We start from the raw sequence: 27,998 nt of genomic DNA, 5'->3' as shown, positions 1-27,998 counted from the left end.
ACATAGGCAAGCATGGCACGACAGGAAAACAAATTCGTCCTCGGTGTACGAGAATCAAGCCTTTGAACTTTTACAAAATTACAATAACGCAATTTGAGTGTAATTTTACCGGATGAAGATCGATCAAACTGTTTTCAGAATCAGTTACCCGCTGCTAGGTGATGACGTCATGACGTAGAGTTGTGAGTGTTTCCGCTGACTGAGTCTCCTAGCCGTCTCACAATGCAAACAAACTCGAGAGAGACGCAAGGGAGTCACTAGCAATATCGACAGCTTCTTTGGTGATCACGAGTGATGGTGTTTTGCCCTTCGTAAATGGATCAAAACTAAGACTTAAGGGAGGAAGCACCACCTGAAAGATCTAAAAATGGCAAGTCGCTACTCGTCCGACGCGACTGGCAAGGAAGAACAAGTTCATCTCATGAACGAAGATGAAACTCTCGCGTCGAGTGACTCAAGTCCTTCGCCACTACGCTTAAATCGAAGAAGCTTGGTAATTTTCTTCGGAGTTACCGTAGTGGCATCAGCTATAGTAATATCCACAGTAATGGTAGCTGTCTACTCTGGTAAGCCATAGTTGTTGTAAAGATCGTAAGCTTTTAGAACTGTTTTGCTTCATTTGACGTAGGTTAGCAGCGCTGTTATCGAATCGCTGACCGGATGATGCCAGGTGGCCGTGTGAAATTTGCAGTTGTATAACATCAAATTTTGCTTATAATTCATCATAGATTTGTTAATTCCACAGTCCTTTTCTTTTTGTGTCGTATTTAAAAGCATTAGACGGAGTTTTTCGGTTTTTGATCTGTGTTTTGAAGTTGTCGTGCTCATACAGTTGGTTAGCGACCCGCGAAGGTCTCTCGTCTTCGATTATCTAGTGTTTCTGTCGATGAGGTTATGCTGGAGTTCTCATTTGTGGTTCGAATCTTGTTTCCTTTCGAAATTGTGGTTTCTATGGCTGGTAGATTTATTTGCTCAGGTGGAAAGGTTTTCGGTCCAGAAATTAATTTGAGGGTTGGACCATCTTCTGAAAATCATTTAGCCCGTGAAAAGCAACCCGTAAAATTTCCTGTCTCAATTGAAGAAAAACAATCCTTCTTCATTGGCACCTGCAACTTATATTTTTTTCCCGGGATAGATCATTATTTGGTACTTACCTTGTTTAAAACTGTCACTACAAGTTGAGAGTTAAGAATATACTTTGTAATGATGAAAATTCTGTATTTTTTTAATAGAATGCAAAGTAAGGTTTGAATTTCGCATTATCTACGATCTTCAATCTTTTACTACAGCGAGTTTAATTAAATTAAAGCTTAGCTATAAGTCTTATTTACTAAATGCATTAGACAAGTCCTTTTAAAATTGGGTTCCCTTGCCCCTTAATTTCCGAAGATGCATTAATATTTCTTCTTGGACATGTTTCCCCACAAAGGTTATTTTTGTCAAATTATGGTCTGCAATAACATATCTGGTTATTTCAGTTTTGGCAATCTTTTTTTTTTTTTTTTTTTGATAATTTCTGGCTATGATTGGACAGGAGAAGGTGATTTGTGTGGGGCTTATGTGAACAATGGTGTGTTAATTATATTAAGAAAACATGTTCGGTGTTTGATATTTGTTAGCGTGCCTGAGTGCAGTGTGTTATAACTTGAATTTAGAACAGCATACCCTTATTAAAGGAAATTAACGCTTGTGTTAAATAACATATTTGAAATTAACACTACTTAAATTAACGCAAATGGAAGGTAAATTTGCTTCCCAATAAAGGAAATTAACTCAAGAAAGGAGCAAAATTTCAAAATGTTCAGTTCCAGAAAATATGCATACTCCCCCACAGAAGGGATTGGAATTTCCTTGGGGATGGGGTGGTTCTGTCAGACCAAAAAATTTAAAGAAATGTATGAAGCTCAATCGGAATTTCCAAAGGGGTGGAGGGACTTAGAAAAATTCCCTTCTGTGGGGGAGGTATGGATATTTTCTGGGACTACACAATGAGAGAAATTAATGTGTCTGCTACACCAAAAAAAAAAAACAAAAAAAAACCAGAATTTGTTGAGAACAGGAGCCAATTTATTTTAACACTGTAAAGCTGACAGCGAACGCAAACAAAATTCAGTTGAAGTGCAGTAAACGATTTACTAATGTGAAAGATTGATGTGAAATGTAAAGTGCACGAATAAAATTTATTGTTTGGCTGTGTCAAGAATGTCTGAAGTGTGTCACAGATTTGGGGGAAAATGATGGTAATTAACGGCGCAAAAATTAATGCACAACTTAATTAACTGCGTGGGAATTAACATTAACATAAATTAACGCGAATTTCAAAAATTTGCTTTAATTTCATGAAGCGTTAATTTCCTATAATGAGGTAATTTCTAAGAACAGCAGAGAAAGTGGTATCAAATCATCTCACCATCAGGGAGTTTCGCCTTCAAGAAACCAACTCGCCATCAACAAACTTGCCACCAAGTGAAGTCACCCCGCCACCAAGCACCAACAGAGAGATAAACTAGAGTAAAGTAGTTGAGGTGAATTAGCTGTTCGAGCGACTGCTGTTTCTTCCAAATCAGTGGAGCTCTGTTTCTTGATTATAGCTAAATATGCCTGAGTTAAAGCACAGGTCTCTTGTATAAAAGACCTTTCCTCTCTGTAAATAAGCATACACTGAAGTTTATAACACATGTATTTTAAGCAAGTGACGGTACACTGTAAATGCACGCATGTTTTTTTTTTCTTCTTAAAGAAGGGCTTTGGCATTCCATGTCTTTTCTCTGGTAAATTTGCTTTGGTGTTAATTCTTTTCTTTTATACAAGTGTATAATAAAACAGTTTTCCAGTTGTATATAACTCCACTCTATGCCATTCTTGCTAAAAGTTTTGTACTGCATAGTTGTGTTCTTAGCTGACTCTATAGTCATACCATAGTATGTACGACAACGGTCACTACCCGGTAATTCAAATATCATTTTTATGGGTGATGCCCAATACTACTTAAGTGAATCGGGTGGAACAGTGTGAGTTTTACAACTGAACAACGTAGAATGAATTTCAGTTGCTTTGGGTTGTGGCGTAATGTTATTAGATTATTGATGGCTAGGAGACTTTGCTTGGTGGTGAGGTGACTTGGCTTGGTGGCAAGTTCATTGGTGGTGAGGTGGTTTCTTGGTGGCGAGTTGGTTGGTGGCGAGATGACTTGTAACTGAGAAAGGCAAGAGAAGTACAAGGTTTATCACATGCTTCTCACACTTTCAAACTTGTGTTCTTTTAACTTAATAACTAATTAGCAAGTTTAATATTTCCTTTTATATAACATTCAAGAGGTCACACCTGCTTAATCTGTGTATTTCCTTGAGCTATGAATAAACTTGATAGATTTCTTTGACCATTATTTTTTTTTTTATCGTGGGTTAATGACGACATGACTGGAGGTTTGGAAGAATAAAGTATCAGAAATAGTCGGAAGTTGCTGTCTTAATTTGTATGCAACCAGCTGCATATGTGTGCAATTAATTGGGTTGACACAGACTTTCAAGTTCTCTCAAAATCTCCAAAAAATCAAAGTTTGAGAACATTCTATTTTATTTGCATAGCATATCAAATCTGCATCCTGGAAAGAACCTTAAACTCAGATTAGTAATTTCACATTTAAAAATGTTCTAACAATTATTGCTATAATATCAATTACATTATTTGTACACGTATCTCGTAAAACACCCAGCATTCATCACTAACCTACTTTATCCAGTTGCAATGCACATGTTGCAAGTCAAGTTTGAATTGGCACAATTTTGTGAACAGTTACATGTAACAAAGGAAACAGTAAACTTGGTTCGTAGCTGGCAAACTTTAGAAACACAATAATTTTGTTTCAAATGTAGGCCAGTGAAGGCTGTAATAGGGCAAACTGTTCAGCTAGGCAAGAGATTTTGGTCCTTATGTAATTATGAAAAGGTGTTTTCATGGATATTTTTTGCCTACAGGCATGAGATCATGTATAAAGCAGTTAAGGATTAGTAGGTGTAATCCCCACATGCTATGTAGTCAGTAAGTAGGTTTTTGGCTGAAATCTGGATTTCTCTTCCAAGGTGTAGAATTCACCCCATTGACTACTGATTTTGTACTGTGCATCATTATAAAATAAGGTTCCTTACTGTGTTTGTGGGTTATGCTCTAAATTAAAATCCATTCAGCTGGGACTACATCAACATGCTTTAACTTGCCTTGAGTAACTAATAATCTTCTGGACTTTTTTCTTTTTCTCTCTTACAGGAAAAGGTGGATCATTTTCTAATAAATCAGCCAGAAGTGCAGATAAATTTAAATTTGAGGACATTTTTAGTGGTCGTTTTTCTCCTGAAGGGTATACCTGTGATTGGATATCAGGTAAGTTTTCAATATGTATGTGTATCATGACATGTGTGACACAGCTGTAGTGTACAGGTTCTGAATAGGGGGCATTTTTGATGCTAAAAATTAATTTTACTGACTGTCATGTCCACAAAGTTTGAAACTCTTTAACTGCAATGTATATAATATACTTATTACGATAATTATCATTTCAGATGATGAATATATTACTAGTGGAAAGGATGGATTAGTGTTAAAAGATGTAGCTCATGATACAACATACGTTCTTGTGGATCCTAAGAAAATGGTGAATACATGACATTATTTCAGTAATTATTGCAATGTTGGACAATCTGCGAGTCGTTCTTTCTCTTATCCTCTATTGACCTCACCTCTCAGCTACCCCCCCCCCCCCAACTCTGTAAAGTCACCAGTATCCGTCTATATGTGTACAAGAATCTGGATGATATAAAGCACTGTGAGGGTAAAGTGTTGTACCCAAGAACACAGCACACTGATCCAGGGCTCAAAAAATGTGCTTTCTGGTTGTCTGGGACAAGTAGATTTTCCTTTTGGGCAAGTAACTTTTCATTCTGAGGCTAGTCATCTACCAACTAAATCATTTACAAGAGCAAACTAAGACTTGTCCAAGGCAAGAAAGATTTGAGAGCTACTTGTCCCAAGGTTACACTGGAATTCAAATATTTTTTCAACCCTGTGATGGGTTCTAATGCTTTGTCATGGACTACTCCCAGCTGCAAGTCTGCCATGCCTCAGTTTCTGAAGTGAACCTGTAAGTCGCAACCTTTGTCAGTGATACTGCAGATGATTCTCAGGATTTTATTTACATTAATTTTGACTTGCAATAAAGAACTTTGATTATATTTTCAGCAAGAGTTGGGGATCCACAAGCACTGGTTTTCGCCTGATAGAAAATACATTCTGTACGCAAAACAGGAGAAACACGTAAGCTACATTCTGCATTTTCAGTAAGTCATGAATCTGGCAGGAGTTTTTGTATCAAATATAAACTTCTAAATCATCTCTTGGTTACTAATTGCTATCTGATGAAGTTCTTGTTCAACTGTTTTTTTTAAAATATATTTACTTGCATTGATTGATTTCTTTATCGTAATTTGAGTTTTTTTTTCTTTGGCCTGCATTGGTTCGAGTCTAACTTTCCCAAAATGATAATTTTTAACTACGTATAATTATAATGTCTTAAGAATAAGTTGTACTATTAATCTATACTAGCTCTGTTTGCTTTTTTGAATTTGCAGTAACTGTATTTTGTTTCTTTTTTTTTTCTTTTCAGCAATATAGATATTCCTTTTTTGCAGAGTATTATGTTTATGACCTTCAGACACGGTATGTATTGCCAAAAAAAATTATGCCATCTGATAAATAATTGATTAATTAATTAATTATTTTAAGGAGTTTGATGGCAATATTTGAGTGACCTTTTAAGTACTGCCCTTACTTAAGTTTGTAGCAATTTGTGGAGAAATTCACTATCCAGCTATTAAAATCACTGTACCATAAATATAGCATATTTTATTTTCATTAACACTTACTTATTATATCGTCCACAACACAGTGCTATAGTGATTGACCTTCTACTGGGCTTTCCAGTTCAAAAAGTCCCAAGAAAGTGTCATCAAGACAGGCAATTCTTACCATGGAGTAACCAAGTGTAGCTAAAGGAAATTTTGCTCGGAGTTTTTCACTTAAATTCTGAGCATTTTTGAGCATATTTCAGGTAGAACTTGAGTATAATAAATGATGCCAATTTTGGTCAAAGCTGATGACGTCAGAAATGGAACAAAAGGGAATGATCGTCACGGCCAGTTACGACCGACACAATGCTTCTGTTAAAGCAGAAATATGAATAGTGTTTAGAAAAGAGAAGGGCTTTCTGTTTCAATAAAGTCATATTGTCAATAATTTTGATTGCAGACACTTGAAAAAAATCAAATAACACATTAATGTACTTGTAACACAGTGCTAGCTTATATTTTCCTTTTGACTGGCAAGGTCGCAAAAATCCCAACAGCACTATCTATATACACATGCTCACTTGGATGGCAATAAGACAAATTTTTGGTTTTAACTCCAGGCCTTCTTGTGGTTTAACTTTTAACCAATCATTAATTTGATGGTCATTTCATCCTGTTGCTACTGAAAAGATATTTAACTGTTAAATTATTTAGCTGCTCAGGTAGAACCCTGTTTTTTGAAAACTGTCAGCGAAAGCAAATTCATTTTTGGCAGGAAAAAAGACTACGGTAGTCACCAACTTCTAGAATTTGGTTTCATGTCATATGGATACAAATTAAACAGTTGAGAAAAGTGAAATGAGGCTACCAAATAAGACTCTCAAAACCTGGTGCTACTTCCCTTGTTCCTTTTTGATCTTCACATATGATTAATAAATTGAAACAAAATCACTTGTGTCAACACAACTGAAAGATTAGGCAGTTGCTGAAACCAGTAGGTAATACAGCCTTTAGAATATATCAAATGCCATCAAGTCTAATAAATCTTCTCTGCAATTTTAAAAGCTTACCTCCCTTATCAGTGTAAGTCACTTATAGAATCATTCATTCAAACAAATTTGATGTAATTAACAATCAACATGACCAAGCCACATCAGTCAGGAGTGGGAGAATGGTTTTTTGCAAAGGGTGCTTTCCTTTGGGGTGATCTGGATCAGGATCAGTGATCCAAGATCGCTTGGATCATGGTGCATCAAAGGAACTGATGATCTCGGATCAGTGATCCTTATCCAGATCACCCCAAAGGAATGCACCCAAAATCTCAGGGTTTTGCTGGCAAGTGTCGAATGATTAATGTTGCAGCTTGCATATGCGCCGAGCCGTGAAACCCTCCCGTTATTGTAAGGCCAATTTAAGTACTAAAATGTAATCTTAGACAGTACAGTGTGGTGTTCATACATTCATTTTGTGTATCCTGTAGAGAAATAGGGCAAATAAAACCTGGTGTGGAAGGACAAGATCCAAGTAAAATACAATATGCAACATGGGATGAGAGTGGACATTCTTTGGTAGGTTGAATGATTTATTTACAAGCAGTGGTAATGTGAAGCATAATATAAACTAAGGGAGTCCTGTCTGCTGTACAGCACAGTAGACAGCGTTTTGAATCCTATCTGTCATGCGTAGGTTCTAAACTGGTTAAAACATGTCCAAACCAGTATTTTTTTTAATTTAATTGTCCCTGATTGTCGACAGCAGCTGATCAAACAGTTGAGTGATTGCAAGCACAGGTTCCCTCTCATCTCTCTCAGAAGAGAAAGAGTAGGGAAACTCTGTCTCGCAGGGAATAGTACTTATGATTTGCTTTGGCTTGTGAAATCAAAACTGCCACTATATATGTAGCTAGCCATTGGTCTGGTAAGCTAAAAGTAGTCTTGAGTGATGGCATATAGTATTTTTTAATTTGCACCAATGACATAGGATGATTGTACTGTCAATATAATCTTGCCTTGGGGCTGAGGTCTCCCTGCTCTTCTCTGTTCTTTTTAGGCCTTTGTATATGACAATGATATTTATTACATGACATCACCAAGATCAACGGTTACACGGCTGACTCACAATGGTGTAAAGCACAAAATCTTCAATGGAATCCCTGATTGGGTGTATCAAGGTAATAATGCCAACTGATTATTAGTCTTTTTCCATTCTCAAATAAACTTCTTTATCAAACTCTTACCAAGTGTTACTACCTTTGCCAACAGAGGAGGTGTTGAACTCTGACCACGCCCTTTGGTTCTCTCCTGGGGGTAAATACCTGGCATATATTCAGTTCAATGACACTAGAGTTAACTGGTACCAGTTCCCCTGGTATGGACCTTCAAGTGATGCATACACCTCCATGAGAAAGATTGCTTATCCCAAACCAGGATATTCCAATCCCACAGTTGCCATTTATGTGATTGATCTTGCGACTAAAAACCAGGTTGAATTGCCAGAACCTGCTGACTTCATGAAAATGTAAGTATTTGATGTAAATTCAGTACAATAACTGGGACGTGAAGTGGCCTTGGCTAATGTTTTTAAGTGCATGGAATTCCAGATGAACTGGTCTGGGTTTGAGTGGATGTTTGCATGGTCCACTACAATATCTGCAATCTCAATTTGTATCTCGAAATGATATTACTTCGTATCGACTGAGGAATTCTGAGAATAAATTGGCTCTTCCACAGCCCTGCACCAATTATTTAAAGGGAGGTTTTCCCTACAGGGGTGCTATGTTGTGGAACAGCCTTTCTCATGAACTCCAATCTACATGTAGTGAATTTAAATGTCAACTTCATCATTACAGCTTTGAGTGAGACATGGCATCCTTGAAAAACAGCTTTGGTGTTACGATAGGTTTTAAGCCTTACATGTATAATACTTTATTAATTATTAGCTTACATGTACCTATGCATACTTAAATATTAAATATATTTTTAAATTATGCTGAAGGAATTTTTACTGTGTATAAATGAAGTTATCAATCAATCAATCAATCAATCAATCAATCAATCAATCAATCAATCCACTGTGTTGTGTCACTGCACAAGACACTCCTTTCGTAGTACCTCAGTCTCTCTACCCTGGTGTACCTGCTGGTTCTCTTACTGGCAAAGGGAGTAGAGTAGCAATGGTCCAAGTTGCAGTGGACAAGTTTTTGCAATGTTTCCTTGGTTCTATATTTACTGCTCAAAGCAAGGTTCCACCTCTTGTCGTGTAAGGGTCAAGACTTGTCTCAATTGAAGAGAGATACATCTTGTTCTTCTTTAGAGTCATCGTGCTTCTATTGAGAATCTGGGCCAAAAGGTAGACAGTACTGCCAGATTTTAGAAAATGATGAACATGTGATCAGTACATGTAGCTAGGACTCAAACCATTGAGTGTCAAGTGTAGCACAAAGCCTCGTGACTACCTGACCATGCCTCTGCAATGTTCACCATATTTGGAGACTTTTGAATAAAACAAAGACCTGAATTATCTAATATTAATAATACTTCTTCTTACTTTTAAAAATATTGCTCACTTGATCTAAAGTGCTTGGTTATGATTTAATTGTGTGTTTGTTCATTTACAGTGATCATTATGTGGTCAACGTAGCATGGGCATCAGAGGCAGCTGTAACTGTGACTTGGATGAATAGAAATCAGGATGAATCTATTCTTCATATGTGTGATACAACATCTTCTTTATGTAAACTGGTGCGTTTTTCTTGATTACCACTACTCCATCCCTGAACCCCATTATTTATTTACTTGAGCTGGATAGTTCATCTCATGTCAAACCTTTCACAGTTAAGCTATATGCTGATTGCACTTGTGTTTTTTAGAATTCTGTTCTTAGAGTGGAGAATGGCTGGGTAGATGACAAGGTGAGCTGCCATTATGTTCTTACTGACTTACATGTACATATATATCCTCAGAGAGTTTGATTGTAATTTGCTTCAAGTTCCAAAAGGATGGTGTACAATTAAATGTTAGTAGAGCAGCCATTCTTCCCACGAAACTGAGTAATCTGAGTTTGCAGAAGTTTTGAGATGGGCTCAAAAAAAAAACACTAGTGAGACAATCTCAGATAGTGCAGAGTGCAATTTACAGCTCTGATGCAGTAGTCACATAAGTCCTCACCCCTGCTGTTCTCTCCCTTGGTAGTCAAATAGACCTTTCCCTCTTGCAGAATATTAAAGGGACAAAAACTTGATACAGTGTAAGATATAATCTTAGCATTGTGTATGTTCCATGTTTGTATTTTCTTTCAAGGCCCCAAAATAACTTACTATTACTGTTTGTCAAGATGGTTTTGAATTGTATTGTGGTGTTTTACGCTGAGTTTCGGTATTTTAAATTCAATAATAAGCAAAAGTAGCAAATGTGACAATTTTGCAGCTAAATATCTGATGAAAAATGGAAGAGGAAAGATTTTGTTTTATTCCAAATGCAAATTTTCATCTCACTGACAAACAAGAACTAATCCAATTATCAAATAGTCACGTCACTTCATGGAATAGTGCTCTCTTATTTATGTCAAACTAATATACATTGCTATCGATTAATACAACTGAGGAGCATTTCAACAAGAAGTACTGAAGGTAGAGATTTCAATTATCTCCATGAAAGAGACCAAAAAGTTCATATCTAGCCTAAATTTCCCAATTTAGTGGCAGTAAAACTTGTCAAATTGTAAATTTGCAACAAAAGAAACCAGGAAAGTGTTCAAATAGTGCTGCAGACTCTGTGGCACATAATGACAGCATAAATTAATTTAATCAGTCTTTGAGGGGACTCGTTCACCGATGTAGTGCAGGTCTGCCTTCAATACTTCTTGTTGAAACACTAACACTTTTCAGTTGTATTAATCAGTATCATTGAGGTGGCAACTGTATAAGAACGTGATATTCTGTGACTGTTTGATAATTAAATTACTTGTTTTTCAGTGAAAAGAAAATTTGCATTTTAAATAAAACAAAATCTTTCTTCCATTTCCTCATGAGATACTTAACTTTGTTCCATTTCCTCCTAAGACATTTTATCTCTTAAGTTCTCGAGAAAACAAGGGTTTTACATGTATGTTACATACCTTGCGAGGAAAACAAAAGAATCGAGTTATGAAATTAATGTTGGCGGGAAAAGTAAAATTGTCACATTTGCTACTTCAACGTATTATTGAATTTTGAAATAAACAAAAATCAAGGTAAAACACCAGTGTAAAGTTCGAAAGCTATCTCGACAAACAGTAATTGTAAGTTATTGTTGCACATCGAATAAAAGTGCAGACATGAAACATACGCACTGCTAAGATTGTGACAAGATTACAGTGTATGTCTTATTGATCAAGGTTTCTGTGTGATCATATTCTGCAAGGGGAAAAGCCCAAGGTACCAAAGTAAATACAGACCGGAAGTGAACATGACACGTGTGACTATTGTTCCATAGCTATACAATGCACTCTGCACTATCTGAGATTGTCTCACTACTGTAGTTCAGACTAATTTCCTTCTGGATATTCTTAAACTCAACTTAAGGAAAATTGATGAAAATAATATTTCAATCTTTCTTTGTACCTCTTTATTCAGTACACTACTCCTCAATTCTCTGCTGATGGGTCATATTATATTACACTTTGGCCATTTACACAACCTGATGGTGCTGGAAAATTTATCCATGTAGCAAAGATGAGCACAGATCCACCTCAGGTGTGTATCAAGATCACAAAATGATAAAAAAAAATACATGACTTTGTATAATTAGTGCAATACTGCGATTTGAAGAATGGTGCATGGAGTATCTAAAGGGGCCAGCCTCTCACCGGCAAGCCCCATATAAAGCACCATCCATGTAACCCAGTCATGGACGACCAACATGCATCCATCATACTAAGAAAGGCTGCAGAAAAGGAGAAAAGGAAGGGGAGGGTCAAGAAAACACACAGGTGCTGAACAAGTCAAAGTGGGCAGCGTTGTGGACTACGTGTCTCACCTGTGCATACACTGCACTGCTCAGACCATCCTGGGACCATTTTAAAACAGCCTGCACTTGGTTAAATTAGCTTCAGTTGGTTAGTTGCTTTTAACCATATACCAGGGCTCGAAATTAACTTTTTCGTTCGGGAGCCAGCTGGTGACTAACGGAAAAATTTTGGTCGCCAGATCGTAAATTTTGGTCGCCAACTTATTTTATATAATTATAACTTACACAAGAACACGATTTTATACGTTACTTTGCATGCAAGAAAAGTCACAATTGAAGAGCGAAAACAATTAAAAACAACACAAGTAACACTTAGTTATAAAGCTACTGTTGTTCTCAGGTGATATGTCTCTGGTCTGAAGGTGATGGTTGTCTCCATAGTCACTTAAAACGAAGCAAAGCATAAAACGTTTTAAGTCCGTGGTTTTCATTGTCAGACAAACATGGGTCCTTGTGTATTTTCCCTTTGCTACTTCTTCGAAATGCTGTTCTTTATTTTCGACTTGCTTTCCTCGCCACCTTTCGCTGCCGACAAACAACACCATGCTTGAATCTTCATTCCCCGCACGTAAAAACTCATGTATATTCCTTCAACTGATTGGTATCTGCCGCCATTTTTGCGGCAAATGAAAAGCACATGGTGTTGAAGTGTGCCTGCGATCCCAGTTTCGGAAGAAGCCGCTGAAACAATATGGCGCGCCGTGAACGCAGTATCGGCGTGTCGAAATACATTCAATTTTTTCGATTATCTTGTAATATTCAGACATTATTTTACTGGGGACGGAAAGGTGAGTTGTATACTAGCTACCATATCCAATTGATTTCCTAATATAAAGATTTAAAAATAAAGTTGTGTCATGGTTTTCTTTACTTATCGGACAAAACGCGAGTCGCCAGCTGGCGACCAGTTCTGAAAATTTAGTCGCCAGTGCTGAATTTTTGTTCGCATTGGCGACCAGTGAGTCACAATTTCGAGCCCTGTATACATGTAGATTATTGTCTACTGTTTGTTACCAATATTCCTGTGTTTCTGACATTAGCTTTGTTTCATTTCAGGGAAAAAATGTCCCAGAAGCATTAACAAGTGGAAAGTGGGAGGTTCAAAAGATTCTTGCTCACGACAATATCAACGAGAGAGTGTAAGTAAACAAATTTATTTGGTTTGATATTTACTAGTATACTTTGGAATCCTGCCCAATCTTTTGGTTGGCCAGATGATAGTCTGGGTATTTAGTTACAATTTTGATGAACATGGAACAAATTTAAAACTGTTTTTACTACAATAATTATTATTATTATTCTGGGAAACAGGAAAACCCTGCTTCCAATAAAAAAAAATCTGATTATGTGCTTGTAGCTGAGCTTCTTCTGTCAATATTTACTTAATTTACTGGATACATAATGAGGAAGAAGTCTGAACTTTTAGGATCAGCAATGTTATTAAGACATTTTTTGGGAGAGCAAAGCATACATGTACATATAGAAAGCTGATAAAATCTTAAAGGTAACATGAAAGCCATATCATGAGTGTGATCATCTTGGGGATTGACACTTCTAAGGTTGTATCTGTGCTGTTGAAAGGGTGTGGAATAATATTACTTGCCTAGATTCAGGTACCATCTGGTGTGCAGATTAGGGCCCTGCTGAATCCAGGCATTAAAGTGATTGTCATTTAAATTCCTCATTTCCTTCAACCTTAGGGTGCTAATTTTTTTAAATGTTCTTTCCTCAATACAGATACTTTACAGCCACTAAGGAATCACCAACCCAGCTTCATGTTTACAGGTTAGTTGCTACACTTTTTGAATGATTTCATGCTATCTTTTTTAAAAGAACGTTTGCACTGGGAGCATGTGGCCCGCATTGGCTTTGCATAAGCATGCAGCAACTGCGCTGTCTGTCTGTCTGTATTTCTGTCTGTCTGTCCAGGTGGGATGTTGCATGAGCTCCACTGCAGGCTTAATCCCATATTTAATTCAGTGGTAAGCACAGACAGGGTGGTCACCATGGCTAATCATTAGCACGCTGGTCTCTGGATCAAGCGATCTGGGTTCAAGTCCTGTCAAGACACTTTACTCTCGAAGACCCCATCTCTACCGTGCTTGTGCCAGTTTCCATTGATCACTCAGCGAGTTCACTAATTTATTCTTTGTTTTAATTTGCAGCGTGGACATAAAAACAAAACAACTTTACTGCTGGAGTTGTGTACCAACAGTAATCGGTGAGTACTGTGCTTCAATTTAAATCATCATGACTATTGTCAGAATTTAAGTCCATTCAAGTGACATTAATGAAGATTGTATACCATGAAATATCACTGAAGACATTGTTTTGGAATACATACATGTACATGTCTGTTTATTTGTTATGACTTTGAAAGGAAGGTATTTGTTGAACAGCAATGGGAGTGGGGGCAAGTAAAACAGTAAGATGTCTATTAACTTGAAGTTGATAGCTAGGTAAATATTCGTTAACTGTCAACACAAGTTTGTCAAGCTCACATTTCTAGTGGATGTAAAAAAATCATTAATAAATGGCCTCCAGTACCTCTGGTCTGCAGCCAGTGAAATTCCTTCAGCCATTTATCCAAAGATTTGCCATGTCTGCTACACATTGCCATTATCTCAGCCTAAAAATATACCTATTCACTTGAATACACAACACGTGTTTCTTCGTGTGAGAAATCAATTCAAAATGGTGGATGCTTATACAATTGTCCCGGATGTACAATTGTTCTGAATTTTGTGATCATGATCTGTTCAACTTTTTCTTCATTTCTCAAACAACAGGAACTAACTGACTTGTCAAGGCTAATGTAATAAGTTCTCCAAGTAGGCTTTTACATCCTGGGATGCATAACTATTTTGAAAATACACTTTTGAGGATTTTTTTTGGCTAAAAAATGCACAATTTCTGAGTTACATTCATGCAACAAGTTACATTCATACAACCCATATTCTCTCAACCTATCTTTTTTAAATTTTTTTTTCTCCTCGTCTATTGCCCAGTCATGTTATCCCTTCCTTGTGCCCCCCCCCCCTCCCTTTTTTTGTCTCTCTTTTCTTCTTTTCTGTTCTTTAATATTTTATCTCGCTGATTTGTATGTGATGTTCTTCAGAGGGAAACTCTTGTAATTATTATGGCGCAAGTTTTAGCCTGAAGGGAAGCTGGTACATCTTGTATTGTAAAGGTAAACTAAACTCAAAGATAGATCTATTAAATGTATACTGAATTTGCATTTGTTACCATGGACAGTGCTCCAAGACGTGGCTACATCACTGTGGTTGCTGTGGCAATGGGAAAAACTTACTGACGTTGCATTCTAAAAATTCACAAATTTGGCTTTCAGTGCCATGCAAAAGATTGACCATGCATTAAACATATCTTTTTGATATAATCACTTAGGGTATTTTCCATTCAACCAAAGATTGCAGATTTTTAAAACAAGGGAAAATATAGTTTTGAAATGTTCTTGTTATCAGTGCTATTCACAGCTACATGAGATATACATGTACAGTTACATGCATTGAACTCATGAGAAGGACTTTATGTTTCACAACTATGCTGTTAGTGCTATTTAAAAACTCTAAATGAGGGAAAAAAGTCAATGAAGAGTTTTCTGTTTTAGAGTTGAATCTGAATTGGAACATGAGATAATCCTCTTTCCCGAGTGGATCAAGCAAACACTTTGTCAACAAAAATTCGGAGATTTTGTTCTCTGTTTTTCCGTTTAGGGCCAGGAATACCTGAAATAACATTACGTAGTACAACAAATCCCGACAAAGGTAACAGTAACTTGTCTTGAGGTTCAATTTCAGGTGTGTTGTTTTGTGATACAGTGAAGAATGTTAACAAATATCAAGCCACTTCAGTATTTTATCAGGTTTAAAGTGCTTACTCCACCTGGTAAAAGATGCACCATGAAACTATTTAATGACTTTTTGTATCCTTGTATGTCCACCAGTTGATACCCTTCAAGACAACAGTGCCCTACGAAAGAGAATGGAGGGCGTGGTTTTCCCCCAAATAGTTAATTACACGGTTAAAAGTGACGGCTATGGTAAGTTGTTGAGTGTGCTAAAATACTCTGTACCTGTGTGCAATATACATGTGCCATTTAAAAGTCGTTGATCAGCTTATTTCAGAATTGACATTAGCAGCTATGAAGGGGTTATATACTCATTTTAAGAAAAATAACATGAAAACGCGAAAATGTAAAAGTTTGAAAACGTGTCATCTTTGAAATATTTCTATTTAGCTGTACCCCTAAACTGTACATGTAGCTTATTTTGCAGTTCTTAGTGCATAGCTTGATGTGGAACATATGCATCTAAAAAATGAAACCTGATAACTTGTGGGGTTGCAGTTTCATGACTTCAATGAGTAGATCTTTACCAGACAATTTTAATAATAATTGCGTTCACGTAGTGTAACGCAGTCCTAATCCAGTTTGTATCGAGTATTTTTCTTACAAATTTTTCTTTGTTCGATGATTTGCCCCCCCCCCCCCCCCCACACACACACACACACACACAGCAGGGGCAAATTTCATCGTGAGCGCATGCACGCAGTCACGAACTCACGTATTCGCCGTATAGATTCAAAGTGTCAGAAGTGTGTATGATTTCTGTAAAGCTGCATGTATTTTGACCCGCTAGCCTTCGTCAGCAAGTAACTAAAGCCTGCGTCATTAGGAAAGAATGTTTTGTAGCTTGGCGACGGCAAATGGCCCTGAGTTGCGGTTAGAAGACAAATCTTCCGTGTAGCTCGGCAAATGACCATGATGACCCTCAGATCTGTGGTCAGGAAATAAATTTTGCGATTTGTAGCTCAGCAAAGTCGTTGTGGTCATAACTGGTTGTCAGAAAACAAACTTTCCGTGTTTTGTAACTCGCCAAAAGGCCGTGTTTTGTGGTCAGAATGGTTAATTCACCTTTTTCATTTGTGAAAACAAGATGTAAATTCAAGCAATGTAAACAAATAGAAACACAAAATATAATTTGGCGACGCGCTGTTTTGCGGGGTCGCTGGTCAAAACTTATTTTCTCAAGAAATATTTGTTCCAAGTGTTGGCGATCTGAAATTGAATTCTAAGTGTCGCCAAGAGTTCAAATGCCTTGCCTGGAAAATATTTTGCCCAGTACAAGTAAATACTTACTAACTAAAGACACTTTTACCACAATATATAATCTACTCACCCCTAGTTCAACTTCACGTGCAGATCGTTATCTGTCAATTGAGCAAACTTAGTTTCAAACGTCACCAAAGTAGACCAAACATGCAACGTATATGCGTGAACTCACTGCTCTAATTTTTGATGACTACTAGTGATGATAAATATTTAAAGATATTTATGCAGGATGACCAATTCAGTTATAAAAATGTTATCAACATGGGTCCTGCGTTCTGTATGGCAAAAATGCATTGAATTCTATCAGTTCACAAAGTTGTGTGGAACATGACGCTGTGTGCCAGTTGGCACTCTCAGGGAGTAAAGAGTAAAAGGCATATTACTTTTGTTCATAAATTAATGGGGTTGTAAGTTTACAATGGAGCTTTCTTCATTAGTATTATCATCATGTGAGAGAATGTCAATGATGAGAAGGTCTAGAAGGTTGCGAGAAATCTTTACGTGTAGTTTACTGGTTGTAAAATTGCGTTGTTTATTCTTTCTTTGTGATTTCTGTCATTGCAGTCATCTATGTAAAGGAATACCGCCCTCCCAACTTTGATAACAAGAAGAAATATGCTGTGTTGTTTTCAGTGTGAGTATTTCGACTGGTAAACTTGGTTAAGACACTACACCACAGTACCTGCCCAGTCTGCATGAATTACAGTGTTGTTCCAATATTGGCACTGATAGGGCGGCGTCATAAACATGCTGGCAGAGGTTAACTACCTGCCTCGGGCTAGTGTCCCATCTTGGGGGAATTAGTAATACTCGTAATCGCCTCATGCTCCAGAACCAGGGATTAGTTGTAGCCTGATCCATGAGCCAGCTATTTGTAGGGCTGTTGGCAAACTAAATTCTTTACCACAGCTACTTGCATATTTGCATTCTTTCAGGATATTTTGTGTCATTAATTGGTTTCGAGGTGTTTATCCTAAGTCAACACTTAAGCAGCTGTAAGATTTAGCTACTCTAAAAACATCGAGGTTTGAATTTGTTTACTAAGAAATTCTTAAAAATGGTTTGACTTTTCTCTCGTAATATTATGTATTATTAGGAGCACTGACGTATGGAATTAAACTGCTATATTAATCTTGGAAGCGTTTTGTTAATCTAAACTCTCATTAGTTATTTTAACTAGATTGCTTAAAAAGAAATGTTATCATGCAACGAAACAGTGCAGTTTAACAAAACAAAATATTATTCAAACACATTTTAATTTAATATTTACAGGTATGGTGGACCTGGATCACAGAAGGTATTTCAAACAATTGTAACTACATTCAGTAGCAAAGCCCTATTACAAACTTGTTGAATATCTAATTATTTTAGTTAACCCAGGACTATGCTGTTTAACAACCCTCTTGAGGGATCTGTTGTTGTATGATTTTCGTAGTTTATGTGACACAGTAACGGCTTTTGGCTCGAGTTTTGGGGAAGTTTGAAATAATCGAGGGTTGGAGAAATTGGGAACCCACCGAGTCTATCATTGTCAGAGGATGAGATTGTATTAAATTATTGTGACATAGTTCAACAGTCATTAGTCACCCAAATTTAAATTCAATTCGATCAGGATAGAGGACCTACTTGAAAACCAGCTAGGGCTGTTGTAGCTTCCTCTCCAAATATTATAATTTATTAATTTATTTTAATTTAACCAATTTTTAATATTCATCTATGCCATCACTCAAATAATAAACTTTTCAAATAAAGTTGTAATAACAAAGATTTTGCAGTATTGTTTTTGTATAATTTGTGTTGTCTTATCGTAAACAGGTTGTGGATAGTTATGGGTATGGATTTGACAGTGGTTATCTAGTAAGCAACTATGACTTGATTGTGGTGAATGTCGATGCGAGAGGAACTTGCTGCAGAGGGGAAAGGTAAGTAATAGTGTAACAGCCCGACTACGCTACCCCACCTTAAAAAAAAGAAGAAGAAAGGGAAAACAATTTTAGTTGCAGCCATTTCGAGAAAGGTTTTCCCACAGGAGCGTACAAGCAACAATGCTGAAAGGGATTTTGAGGATAAGTCATTTCCCAGTTACCTTAGAATCAAAAATAGGCTACTATGGGATAAAATAACTACTGATAGTGCTCATCTCCTTCATGAACTGCTTTCACCCCAGAGATCAAGGAGCCTTAGGAAACTGGGGGGACACCCTTTCATCCTGCCACGTGTTAGAACTGAACGTCATAAACGCTGTTTTGTGAACAGATGCCTACTCAATTTTATTTCACTGTTATTCATACATTTGTAAATAGTTTGTAATTATTTTTTTATGTAGCAGTTAGTTATATGAAATTGTAAGTACAGACATATGACTCTGGGCATGTTTCTTTTGGCATTTACTATTTGTTAATAACGAATTCTTCATCTTCGTTACCTTATGTCCTCGTGCAAAACCTTTCATATGAAAATGAGTTTGATATCCATGAAAATGAACCTGTAGGCGGAACACATTTTCATATGATTGGTTTCGCGTGAAGACTCGTTTTGAAACAGAGGCAAAAGGCAACTCGGAAATGGCCTGTTGGCAGTTGCATGGTGAAAGTTTGACTGTTCACGCATTCTCCTTCAATGGCGTTGAAACAATGAACTTTGGTCAAGCAATGGCAAACAAGCACTTCCCTTAAAATCCTTTTGCTTTGATTACCCTTGGACAAGGTTTCTCGAAACAGCTGTACAAACAGTTCTGCTTTAAGCAAGAAGCTTGTGAAACCATGGAATAAACAAAAGCAATCCCATTTAAGTCGAAAAAATCAGCTTGCAGAAATGTGGTTACAGGAATGATTTGGATTTGGTTGTAAGGTTTGGTTTAGTTTGGTGAAGTTCAATTGAAGTGAAGGTGATATTTTATCTGTGTTGTAGTTTTAAGCATCAAGTTTATAAACAGTTGGGAAAGTTTGAGGCAGTGGATACAATTAACGTTGCCAGGTAAATATTGGCTTACTGTAGCTTGTTCCTGTAGTTTTTCTTTTGGATATTAATGTACCCAAGGTGTTGTTGTCGTTGTTTTCTGCACTGACTCATTGTTTTGTAATCTTTACTAGGGATATTGCAGCCAGAGACTATGTGGATGAAACAAGGATAGCCATCTGGGGCTGGGTAAGGGTGTTATTGCAGATACAATTTGCCCTTTTTTACAATTTTCAACCATTATTTGCTATACACACAGCCATAGAATGTGTGATGCGCTACGCTCTGAGTTCAAGCTTGATCGATGTCCTCGTCAAGTGCTCTCTTTACCAGGAGCAAACCTTCAATGACCGCGCGAGTCGAATCAAATCTTCGTGAGTTTTAAAACCTTCTAATCGCTGTGAAAATTTACAGTCAGGGCCGTCCACACTACGCTGGAGGAATTTAAAAACGCAACTTTATTTCTGCGGTTACGCCTACCGTCTACACTCGTAAGACCGTCACGAAAATGGAGCTTTTCGAAAACGCTCTTGAAACCGGAGGATTTGAAAACGGCTTTTCGTTGTCGTGTGGACAGAAAACTTTTTGAAAACGAAGCTTTTCCAAAACGATGACGTCACGATGATGATGTGATTTCCCTGACGGAGTTTTCCCCAAAGATAAAATTAATTCAAAATGAGCGCTGATTGTTGCGTTTTTAAATTCTTCCAGCGCAGTGTGGACGCCGTCTCGGACTCTGTGGCCTCACAATTGTCAGTTTCAGTTTGTCTGTTTAACAAATCGAATGTGGTTCAGCGTGGTCTGTACTCCTATCGAGCGGCCGAGTGAGTCCACAACAAATGTTGACCACTGTGATGACGCATATCGTTGTCGATAAGAGTACAGACAACCCTAAACCACATTCGATTTGTTTTTTACCACAATATCAACGTCAAAGAAAACGTTTTTTCAGACCGTGACCATGAGCGTGACACATTGACGCGAGCAGCGTTGTTTGAAGTCTTATCGATAACGGCAAATTAGCCAATCAGATTGCGAGATTAGTAGCAAGTGTGGTAAAATTAACAAATTGACGTCAGTTTTTTATGCGTCTGACCTCTTATTGGTAATAAATTGCGTCATAACATTGTCAAAGTGGCTGTGGAACCACAAGCCGCAGCCAAGTGGTTCCGCAGTAAACATTGACAATGTTGTGACGAAATTTATCATCAATAAGAGGACAGACGCATAAAAAACTGACGTCAATTTGTTTTTTACAATAACAAGACCCCAAAATGGTCAAATGCCGGGAATAAATGAGGGGAGAAGATGCCGTAAACTAAGATATGTGACGCGAACATTGTCTGTAGCTTTTCTCGCTTTTGGATTGGCTATTTAAAAAAGTCCATACAATCTCATTGGTTAAAAAGTTGACAGTTTGACAACTGAAAGTTGAAATTGAAAGCTTGCATAAATTAAAATTTTATCCGTCTGTACTCTTATTGGTGATAAAAATGAGCTAATCAGCGCGCGAGAAATTAGACAGTTACTGTAAAATTTAATTTCTACTATAAATTTCCTTCTACGGCCATAGCTATGAATTGCAAATTAACTTGCCACAATTCTTTGCAGAATACTTAGTCTGTCCTAATAATTAAGCGAACATTTTCATTTCTCTTGATGCAGTCGTATGGAGGATTCTTGACATCGTATGTACTTGGTGTGAATTCTGGTGTGTTTAAAGTTGGGATGGCTGTGGCTCCTGTCACTGACTGGCGGTATTATGGTGAGTGTCACGTGAACGTCATGCAGTGTAGTATGTCCACATGTTCTACTTTGGACAGAACAGCTATTAGTGTGTGTGGCAGGAGGCTTTACATGCATATTTATAATAACTGACCTTAATTATGTTAAAGAAGTATAGTTTAGCAGATGTTTTGCGTTTCTATTTTTAGATGTAAACATTGAAGTTTCTGTGAAGGAACTCATTTCACATGACGTCCTACGTTTTTCAAAATGGATGTCCTGTTATGACATGCTATGAAAACAGCAACATGTTTTTTGTTCCTTCAGTATAACTGTTTATTGTATTTTGCAGATTCTATATACACTGAGCGTTATATGCTCACTCCACAACAAAACCCTCGAGGATATGAGGTAATTTAAATTTGCTCTCGTGGAACAGTTTTTGGTAACGTTAAAAAACTACAGTGCGGATTAGTTTGTTCAACTTACGGCAGTTTTCAGTATGGACTAGCATTAAAATTCTGATCTATATTTATTGTTAAAATACTGTAGTACTTCTTTAAAACCAGTAACTTGCTGTGGCATGTTGTGGTATTCGGTCTGTGGCCCGAAATCAATACCCTGGAAATGTTGTGTAGTTTAATGCCGTTAATGTAACTCGCCTGGAGACCAACATAAGTTGATGCGAGACCCAAAGAGCAGCTCAAGACCGAAAAAAGAGGAAGGCAATAGTAGATGTCCTAATTGTGCCCCATGGAACATAGAGGACTAGACGATGATGATGAATGGAACTCGCCAAATATATAGCGTGTCTTTGTTTTCTCCTGCAGATGTCAAGATTAAGTGAAAGATTAAGATGCGTTCTCGCGATAATAAACATCACGATGTCTTCCCTACTAAAAAATGTTCTTGTACTGGACATTTACTAGATTTTTTTTTGCCAAAACACATAATTCTGTCAAATACACCATTGTTGAATAACCCTGTAAAACTCAGTAAACCATACTCGTATTCAAATCTTGCCATGTAGTTGAGCCCCTCTAGGTGTTAAGTTTTCAGGATTAAGTAGAGAATCAAAAGTAACACTCGTCATTAATTTATTTCAGACGTCGTCCGTATTACCTATGACAAAGAATTTCGAAAATGACAGTTTTCTTCTTGTTCACGGGACAGGAGATGGTAAGTTAGGTCGTATTCATAGAGGTTTGATGTTAGAAGAAAAGAAATTTCACACTCTCTTAAGGGTAAAGGCTAAAAATACTGCATAGCATCTGCATAGTTAAACCCGAAATGATGAATTAGGTCTTAAAATAAATATGGAAAAAGCAATTATTGCACGCAGTTTTCGCATTCTAGTAAAATTATCGAAGACGTTGTGTTGTCAGAACAAGAGTAGAAGAGAAAGAAGTCCAGGATTCATACGGGAAAAAGCTACAAAAGTACTGCACGCGCAGAGTTAAGCCCACATGCTTAAAATTATCAAGGAGTCTATGTTGTCAGAGCACTCAGCCTTTATTTCACTCTCTGTGCTTTGTTTCTTTGCAGATAATGTACATTTCCAGAATACTGCACAGTTAGTTGCTGCTTTGACAAAGGCTGGGGTCAAATATCAAGTCCAGGTTAGTTGCAATGGTAGTGTATATAGAAAAAAGTTGTATTGAATTGTAAGAATAGAACATTGACTCTCAAATCCCGGAATTAGGGGTTTTAGAAAACAACAGACATAATCCCGGGTTCCATGTTTTACGACTCAACAAGTAAAAACGTAAACAAAACTTTTAGGTGTACTGTCTGTATAGTACGACATGAAAGTAAGATAATAAAGTTTAATTCACCAATGTGGAGGTGCGGTGGCCTCATGGTGAGTAGGTTCGAGCCCTGGCCGGGGGCATTGTATTGTGTTCCTGGGCAAGACACTCTACTCTCACAGTGCCTCTCTCCACCCAGATGTATAAATGGGTACTGGCAAATTTAATGCTGGGGGTAACGCTGCGATGGGCTAGCATCCCATTCAGGGAGGAGTAGAAATACTCCTAGTCGCTCCATGCTACAGAAACGGGGATAAGCTCTGGCCTGATGGGCCACTTGGCTCGTATGCAGACTGCTTTTTATTCACCAATACCGAAAAAAGTGCTGCTCTCTAAACAACACTCTCGTTCTTACAAATACTAACTGTACTTGTTAGGTCCCTTTTTAATGACCTATCTTACTACTGAATAATTGTTCCTATACAGTTTTACACCGACAAGAATCACGGACTGTTAGGAGACAAGACACAAAGACACTTGTTCCACCTGCTGACAGACTTCTTGACAACTGAACTTAAAATTTAAAAGAAATGTAACTTAATACTTTCATTGCTTGTTGTGACCTATCAGCTCAAAAGATAACACTTTTATAAATGTGGATGGTGAATGACTAACGGCTAAGTGACCCACTAATTGACTGGCTGACTCCCTCTCTATCTGCCTGCCTCTTTGTCGAATAATCAGTCATTTATTTCCCAATTATTCATTTATTTCCCAGTTGTTCAATATAATTTCGTCGGGTAACGGGGTACAGAAGACTTGATAAAACTCCCAAATACAGATTAAATGTACTTTAATTTTAACAATATTAAAATTCTTGAAACAAGTTCAACGGTGTTATTGAATTAGGTAGAACAGATTTACAACCCGCTTGATCACTTCAGTCTTTTGTGTAAACAAGTATCATGAATGTAAATTTTGACCTTACTAATTTGTTTCTGAACTGGACTGAACTGACGGACGGACAGACTGATAAACCGATAGGGATATGATTACACAGAGACAGACAACTCACTTTTTTTTAACCTGAACAGTTACCCTGCATTTTTCTTGCAAGAAGAAAAGACGAACTCATGGCATGCAATACGTTTTTTTTTTTTTTGGACAGTTTTATCCGGACAAAAACCACGGTCTGAGTGGTGGAGGGACATCCGAACACTTGTACCATTTGCTCACAAGTTTCCTGGCTGAAAAGCTCTCTCTGAGCAGTTGATGCTAAGAGAAGACTGAAGTATGCTGAGGACTAATAAACAATTGTACAGTTACAGAAGCTATTAAAGCTAAAACTTAAGGGTTATTGGTAGATTCTATTGTTCAGAAACATCCATCCGACCAGTTTTGATAAGCTCTTCTGGCAAGAGGTTTTAGCTGGTTTGTAACTTCAGTTTTTCTGTTTGTATTCTTAAAACAGACTAGTAGTTAAAATTGCAAACGTCTCACGTTGACTCTTTTAATCCTAGCTCTCTTGACTCAATGAAAAAGAATTCTTATCGTATGTTATGACTCTCGGCAGCTTGAGACCCGAGGTCACATGACCCACTTCTAAACGAACCAGCCAGAATCATTAGAATACCAGAGGTGAAAAGAAAATATTAGCTAATGCAGTCTGTAGATTGGGTAATTTTATGAAAATATTGGAATGTCACCAGGTACAAGAAATTGTGAGAATGAAACTTCTTACATGAGAATTTTAATGTTCCCTTAGATTGAATAATATGATGAGACAGAGTAGGATTTTTTTCTGAACTCTAGGACATTGGTTTAGTTATAAAGTTTGAATTAAATGGTAACAGTGCCAAAGATGGGGCTAAATGAATTTATTTTAACTTCGGGGAAAGTGTAAAGCTTAATTTAAAATATTGTAAAATATTTCACTCTTAACTTAATTACCTTTATAAATATATGAAAGTCATATGGGAATGCTTTCAGTAACATTTGAGTGGTACATAGGGTATGCTTTAAGCATAGTGTAATTGTTAATTCCTTGTGGAACTTGGAATGTTAAATTCAATGTGTGTTCCTGTAGTCTTGAAAGACTGCTATGCACATGAATACAAATATAATTTTCATTTGCCATTTACCCGGATGTGAATGGTTGAAGGCTTTTCAAATAATAATTATATATTTTTGGTTCATGTTTTTTACACTAACTTCAGATTTGAAGATTTTAATTATCTTTTTCAAGACTTCATATTTGAAAAAGAATTAGTGAATAGACAGTTTATTTAAAGTTATGTTTACCAGTAGGTGATATTTTTGCTGATCGGTTCCACCGATTTTAAATTTCTAAATGTCTGAAGTTAACTTAGTTTGAGTGAGACTGCTGCACAGCAAAAAGAAGTAGCGTTGTAATTTGGGTGAAGGTGGACTTGCACAAGAAGCAGGGGCGTACCCAGGCCCCCCCTTACTGACTGGGAGGAATGGGGAGTACACAAAGGGGACCTAGCCGAAGATGACTGTTTGTCGGTTTAATGGGAAAAATTAGACGTTATTTGTCTTTTTTTATCAACTGAACTTGGGGATCTTTCCTGTAATATATTTATTACTCGTCCAAAATTATGTGTATCAACCCTAGAGTTCAACATAAACTGGGCATTCGGATGTGTGGGTAGTAGAGTCATCTAGCGTGTGTTATGATAAACTGAATAAAATGTTAACATTCTAGTCTGTCTTTGTGAGCCTGTTGGTCCGAGCTGAGCGACAAAGCTTGATAGTGAGGAGTTGACAACTCTCACGGGAGATCTCGAAGTCACTGAACATTATTATTGTAGCGGTATCGTATTTCTTTCCTAGCATACGGCTGCTGCCTCTGTTGTCTATACGGTGGTAACGTCAGATGACCACGTTGAAAATTCACGAAAATGGACTCTCAACGCTAGAGACCATAATGTTTGCCTGTTTCTAAGGTTTTCTTCGTTACCTCTTTAGATTGGAGTCAAATCGTCACGTATTTGTAGATGTGGATTATTCCTTTTCCTATTGCCCTCTGTGTGCTGCCCCTTGGGGAAATTTGCTTTCTGAAGCTGCTCGCATTTTGTGAATCTCTTGTTATCTGGCTCTTCTCGTTTATCAAAGGAAGAAAACGTTGAAGTTTTTTCTCGCGTTCAACAATTCATATGAGTCCAAACGCTTTTGTTTTTTGTTTGTTTGTTATGATTTATCGCTAGAAGAAGGGTTATATGCCTCTGTCACTAGCTTATATCATCCTTGAATTTGGCACGCTCATCTACTATGACAAAGTGGGCACAAAGTCACATTTTTCTACTGTTTAAACTTTAGAGCTCAAAGCGTCACCGAAGATTGTAATCTGCCCCCCAATAAACGATAATCGACCTTCATTATCCCCGGTGGATTTCAGGAGACTCGAGGTAAAAAAATCCAGAGAATAAAGCTTCATAAGTAGACAACTATTCAAGGAGTTTTGCTAAAGAATTTGTTGATGAGCAAGGATCCTGCTTGACATCTACGGCGATCAGTAATTCAGCTTAAGGCCTGTTTCCAAAGAGGGAGGGTTACCCTAGCAAACGAGTTAACCCTATATCCCGGGTTTACAAGCACAATTTCACAGGTAGGGTAACCCTACAACCCGGGACAACTTAAGGTGGCCGAACACAGTTTTCGCGCGCGCTTTTGCTTATGCAATCCAGCGCGCGCACAATAAAGTATTGCAGAAAACAAACATGCCGTCAATAGAGTGATCATTTTATTTACTCAACACCCGCACTATCTGTGCTATTTTTTCTCTATAATTGAACGCAGTGTATTGATGGCTTTAGTCTTTAATTACAAAGGTATGTTAGAAAATGTAACGATGCAAAGAACCGAGCAATTCTCAGCTTTTTCCTTGTTACCGAAAGAACCCAGTCAAGTGCAGCGCATGCGTAGTAAGTCAAAAAATTGCGGTTAAATTAAAAATTACACTGTCGGAATACGCCTATTTCTCGAGAACCACTCATTAGAATTTCACGAAATTTGGTACGAAAATACTTTAGGAAATAAGTAACTGGAATATTGAAAATAATTGAATTCTAACAAGGAAATTCTAGATATTCCAGTGAGCCTTCAACAAGGGATGATTAAAGATCTCTCTGTTAAATTATTAGCAAAATGGTGTTAACTTGTGAGAATCGTTACAAGCTTGTTGCATGCAAATTATAAAGAAAATCTAATGACTAGATTTTCTACAAATAAATGAAATCGATTTTAAAGGCCTGTTTATATTTATTCATGTTGCCATGGTAACAGCACATACGTCAGCTTCACCATCAAGAAACCAAAGTTTGTGTTGTTAACTTGCTTGCTGCCATTCATGGCGACCGCGGGATCAAGGGTTTTAGAGAAAAAGGTGAATGAAACACAGGTATCAAAAACTGTGTTCACCCACCTTAAGCGTCATGACTGCGCACCAGGTTTTGTAGCTGCGCAATATGAACTCTGCATTCTTTCTCGTGCTTTCTCACATGGCCAGAGAAATGTGAGGGATGATTTTTTCTGAAGTGGCGTCTTTCCCAGTGGTGCAAGAGGATCCCCT

At 37.3% G+C, this 27,998-nt stretch overlaps 1 protein-coding gene across 1 annotated transcript; it reads left to right on the top strand.

Moving 5' to 3' along the window:
• The first annotated feature begins 208 nt into the window (after positions 1 to 208).
• LOC145470437 (dipeptidyl peptidase 4-like) lies at positions 209 to 26,317 on the top strand. The gene is made up of 27 exons (XM_081454244.1): positions 209 to 566; positions 4,267 to 4,380; positions 4,560 to 4,651; positions 5,236 to 5,310; positions 5,660 to 5,712; positions 7,321 to 7,408; positions 7,890 to 8,010; positions 8,102 to 8,357; positions 9,457 to 9,580; positions 9,709 to 9,750; positions 11,452 to 11,571; positions 12,902 to 12,984; positions 13,583 to 13,630; positions 14,011 to 14,066; positions 14,964 to 15,035; positions 15,580 to 15,630; positions 15,810 to 15,905; positions 17,541 to 17,610; positions 18,249 to 18,273; positions 18,792 to 18,898; positions 19,887 to 19,952; positions 20,069 to 20,123; positions 21,600 to 21,699; positions 22,012 to 22,070; positions 22,766 to 22,838; positions 23,205 to 23,278; positions 24,576 to 26,317. The coding sequence occupies exons 1-27, from the start codon at positions 368 to 370 to the stop codon at positions 24,678 to 24,680; spliced, it is 2,424 nt and encodes an 807-aa protein (XP_081310370.1). The 5' UTR covers positions 209 to 367; the 3' UTR covers positions 24,681 to 26,317.
• The last annotated feature ends 1,681 nt before the right edge of the window (positions 26,318 to 27,998 follow it).

Source organism: Orbicella franksi, chromosome 15, assembly GCF_964199315.1.
Source record: "Orbicella franksi chromosome 15, jaOrbFran1.1, whole genome shotgun sequence".
NCBI classification, from domain to species: domain Eukaryota; kingdom Metazoa; phylum Cnidaria; class Anthozoa; order Scleractinia; family Merulinidae; genus Orbicella; species Orbicella franksi.
Note: the sequence above shows the minus strand (reverse complement) of the source record. Positions and strands in the feature narration are given on the sequence as shown.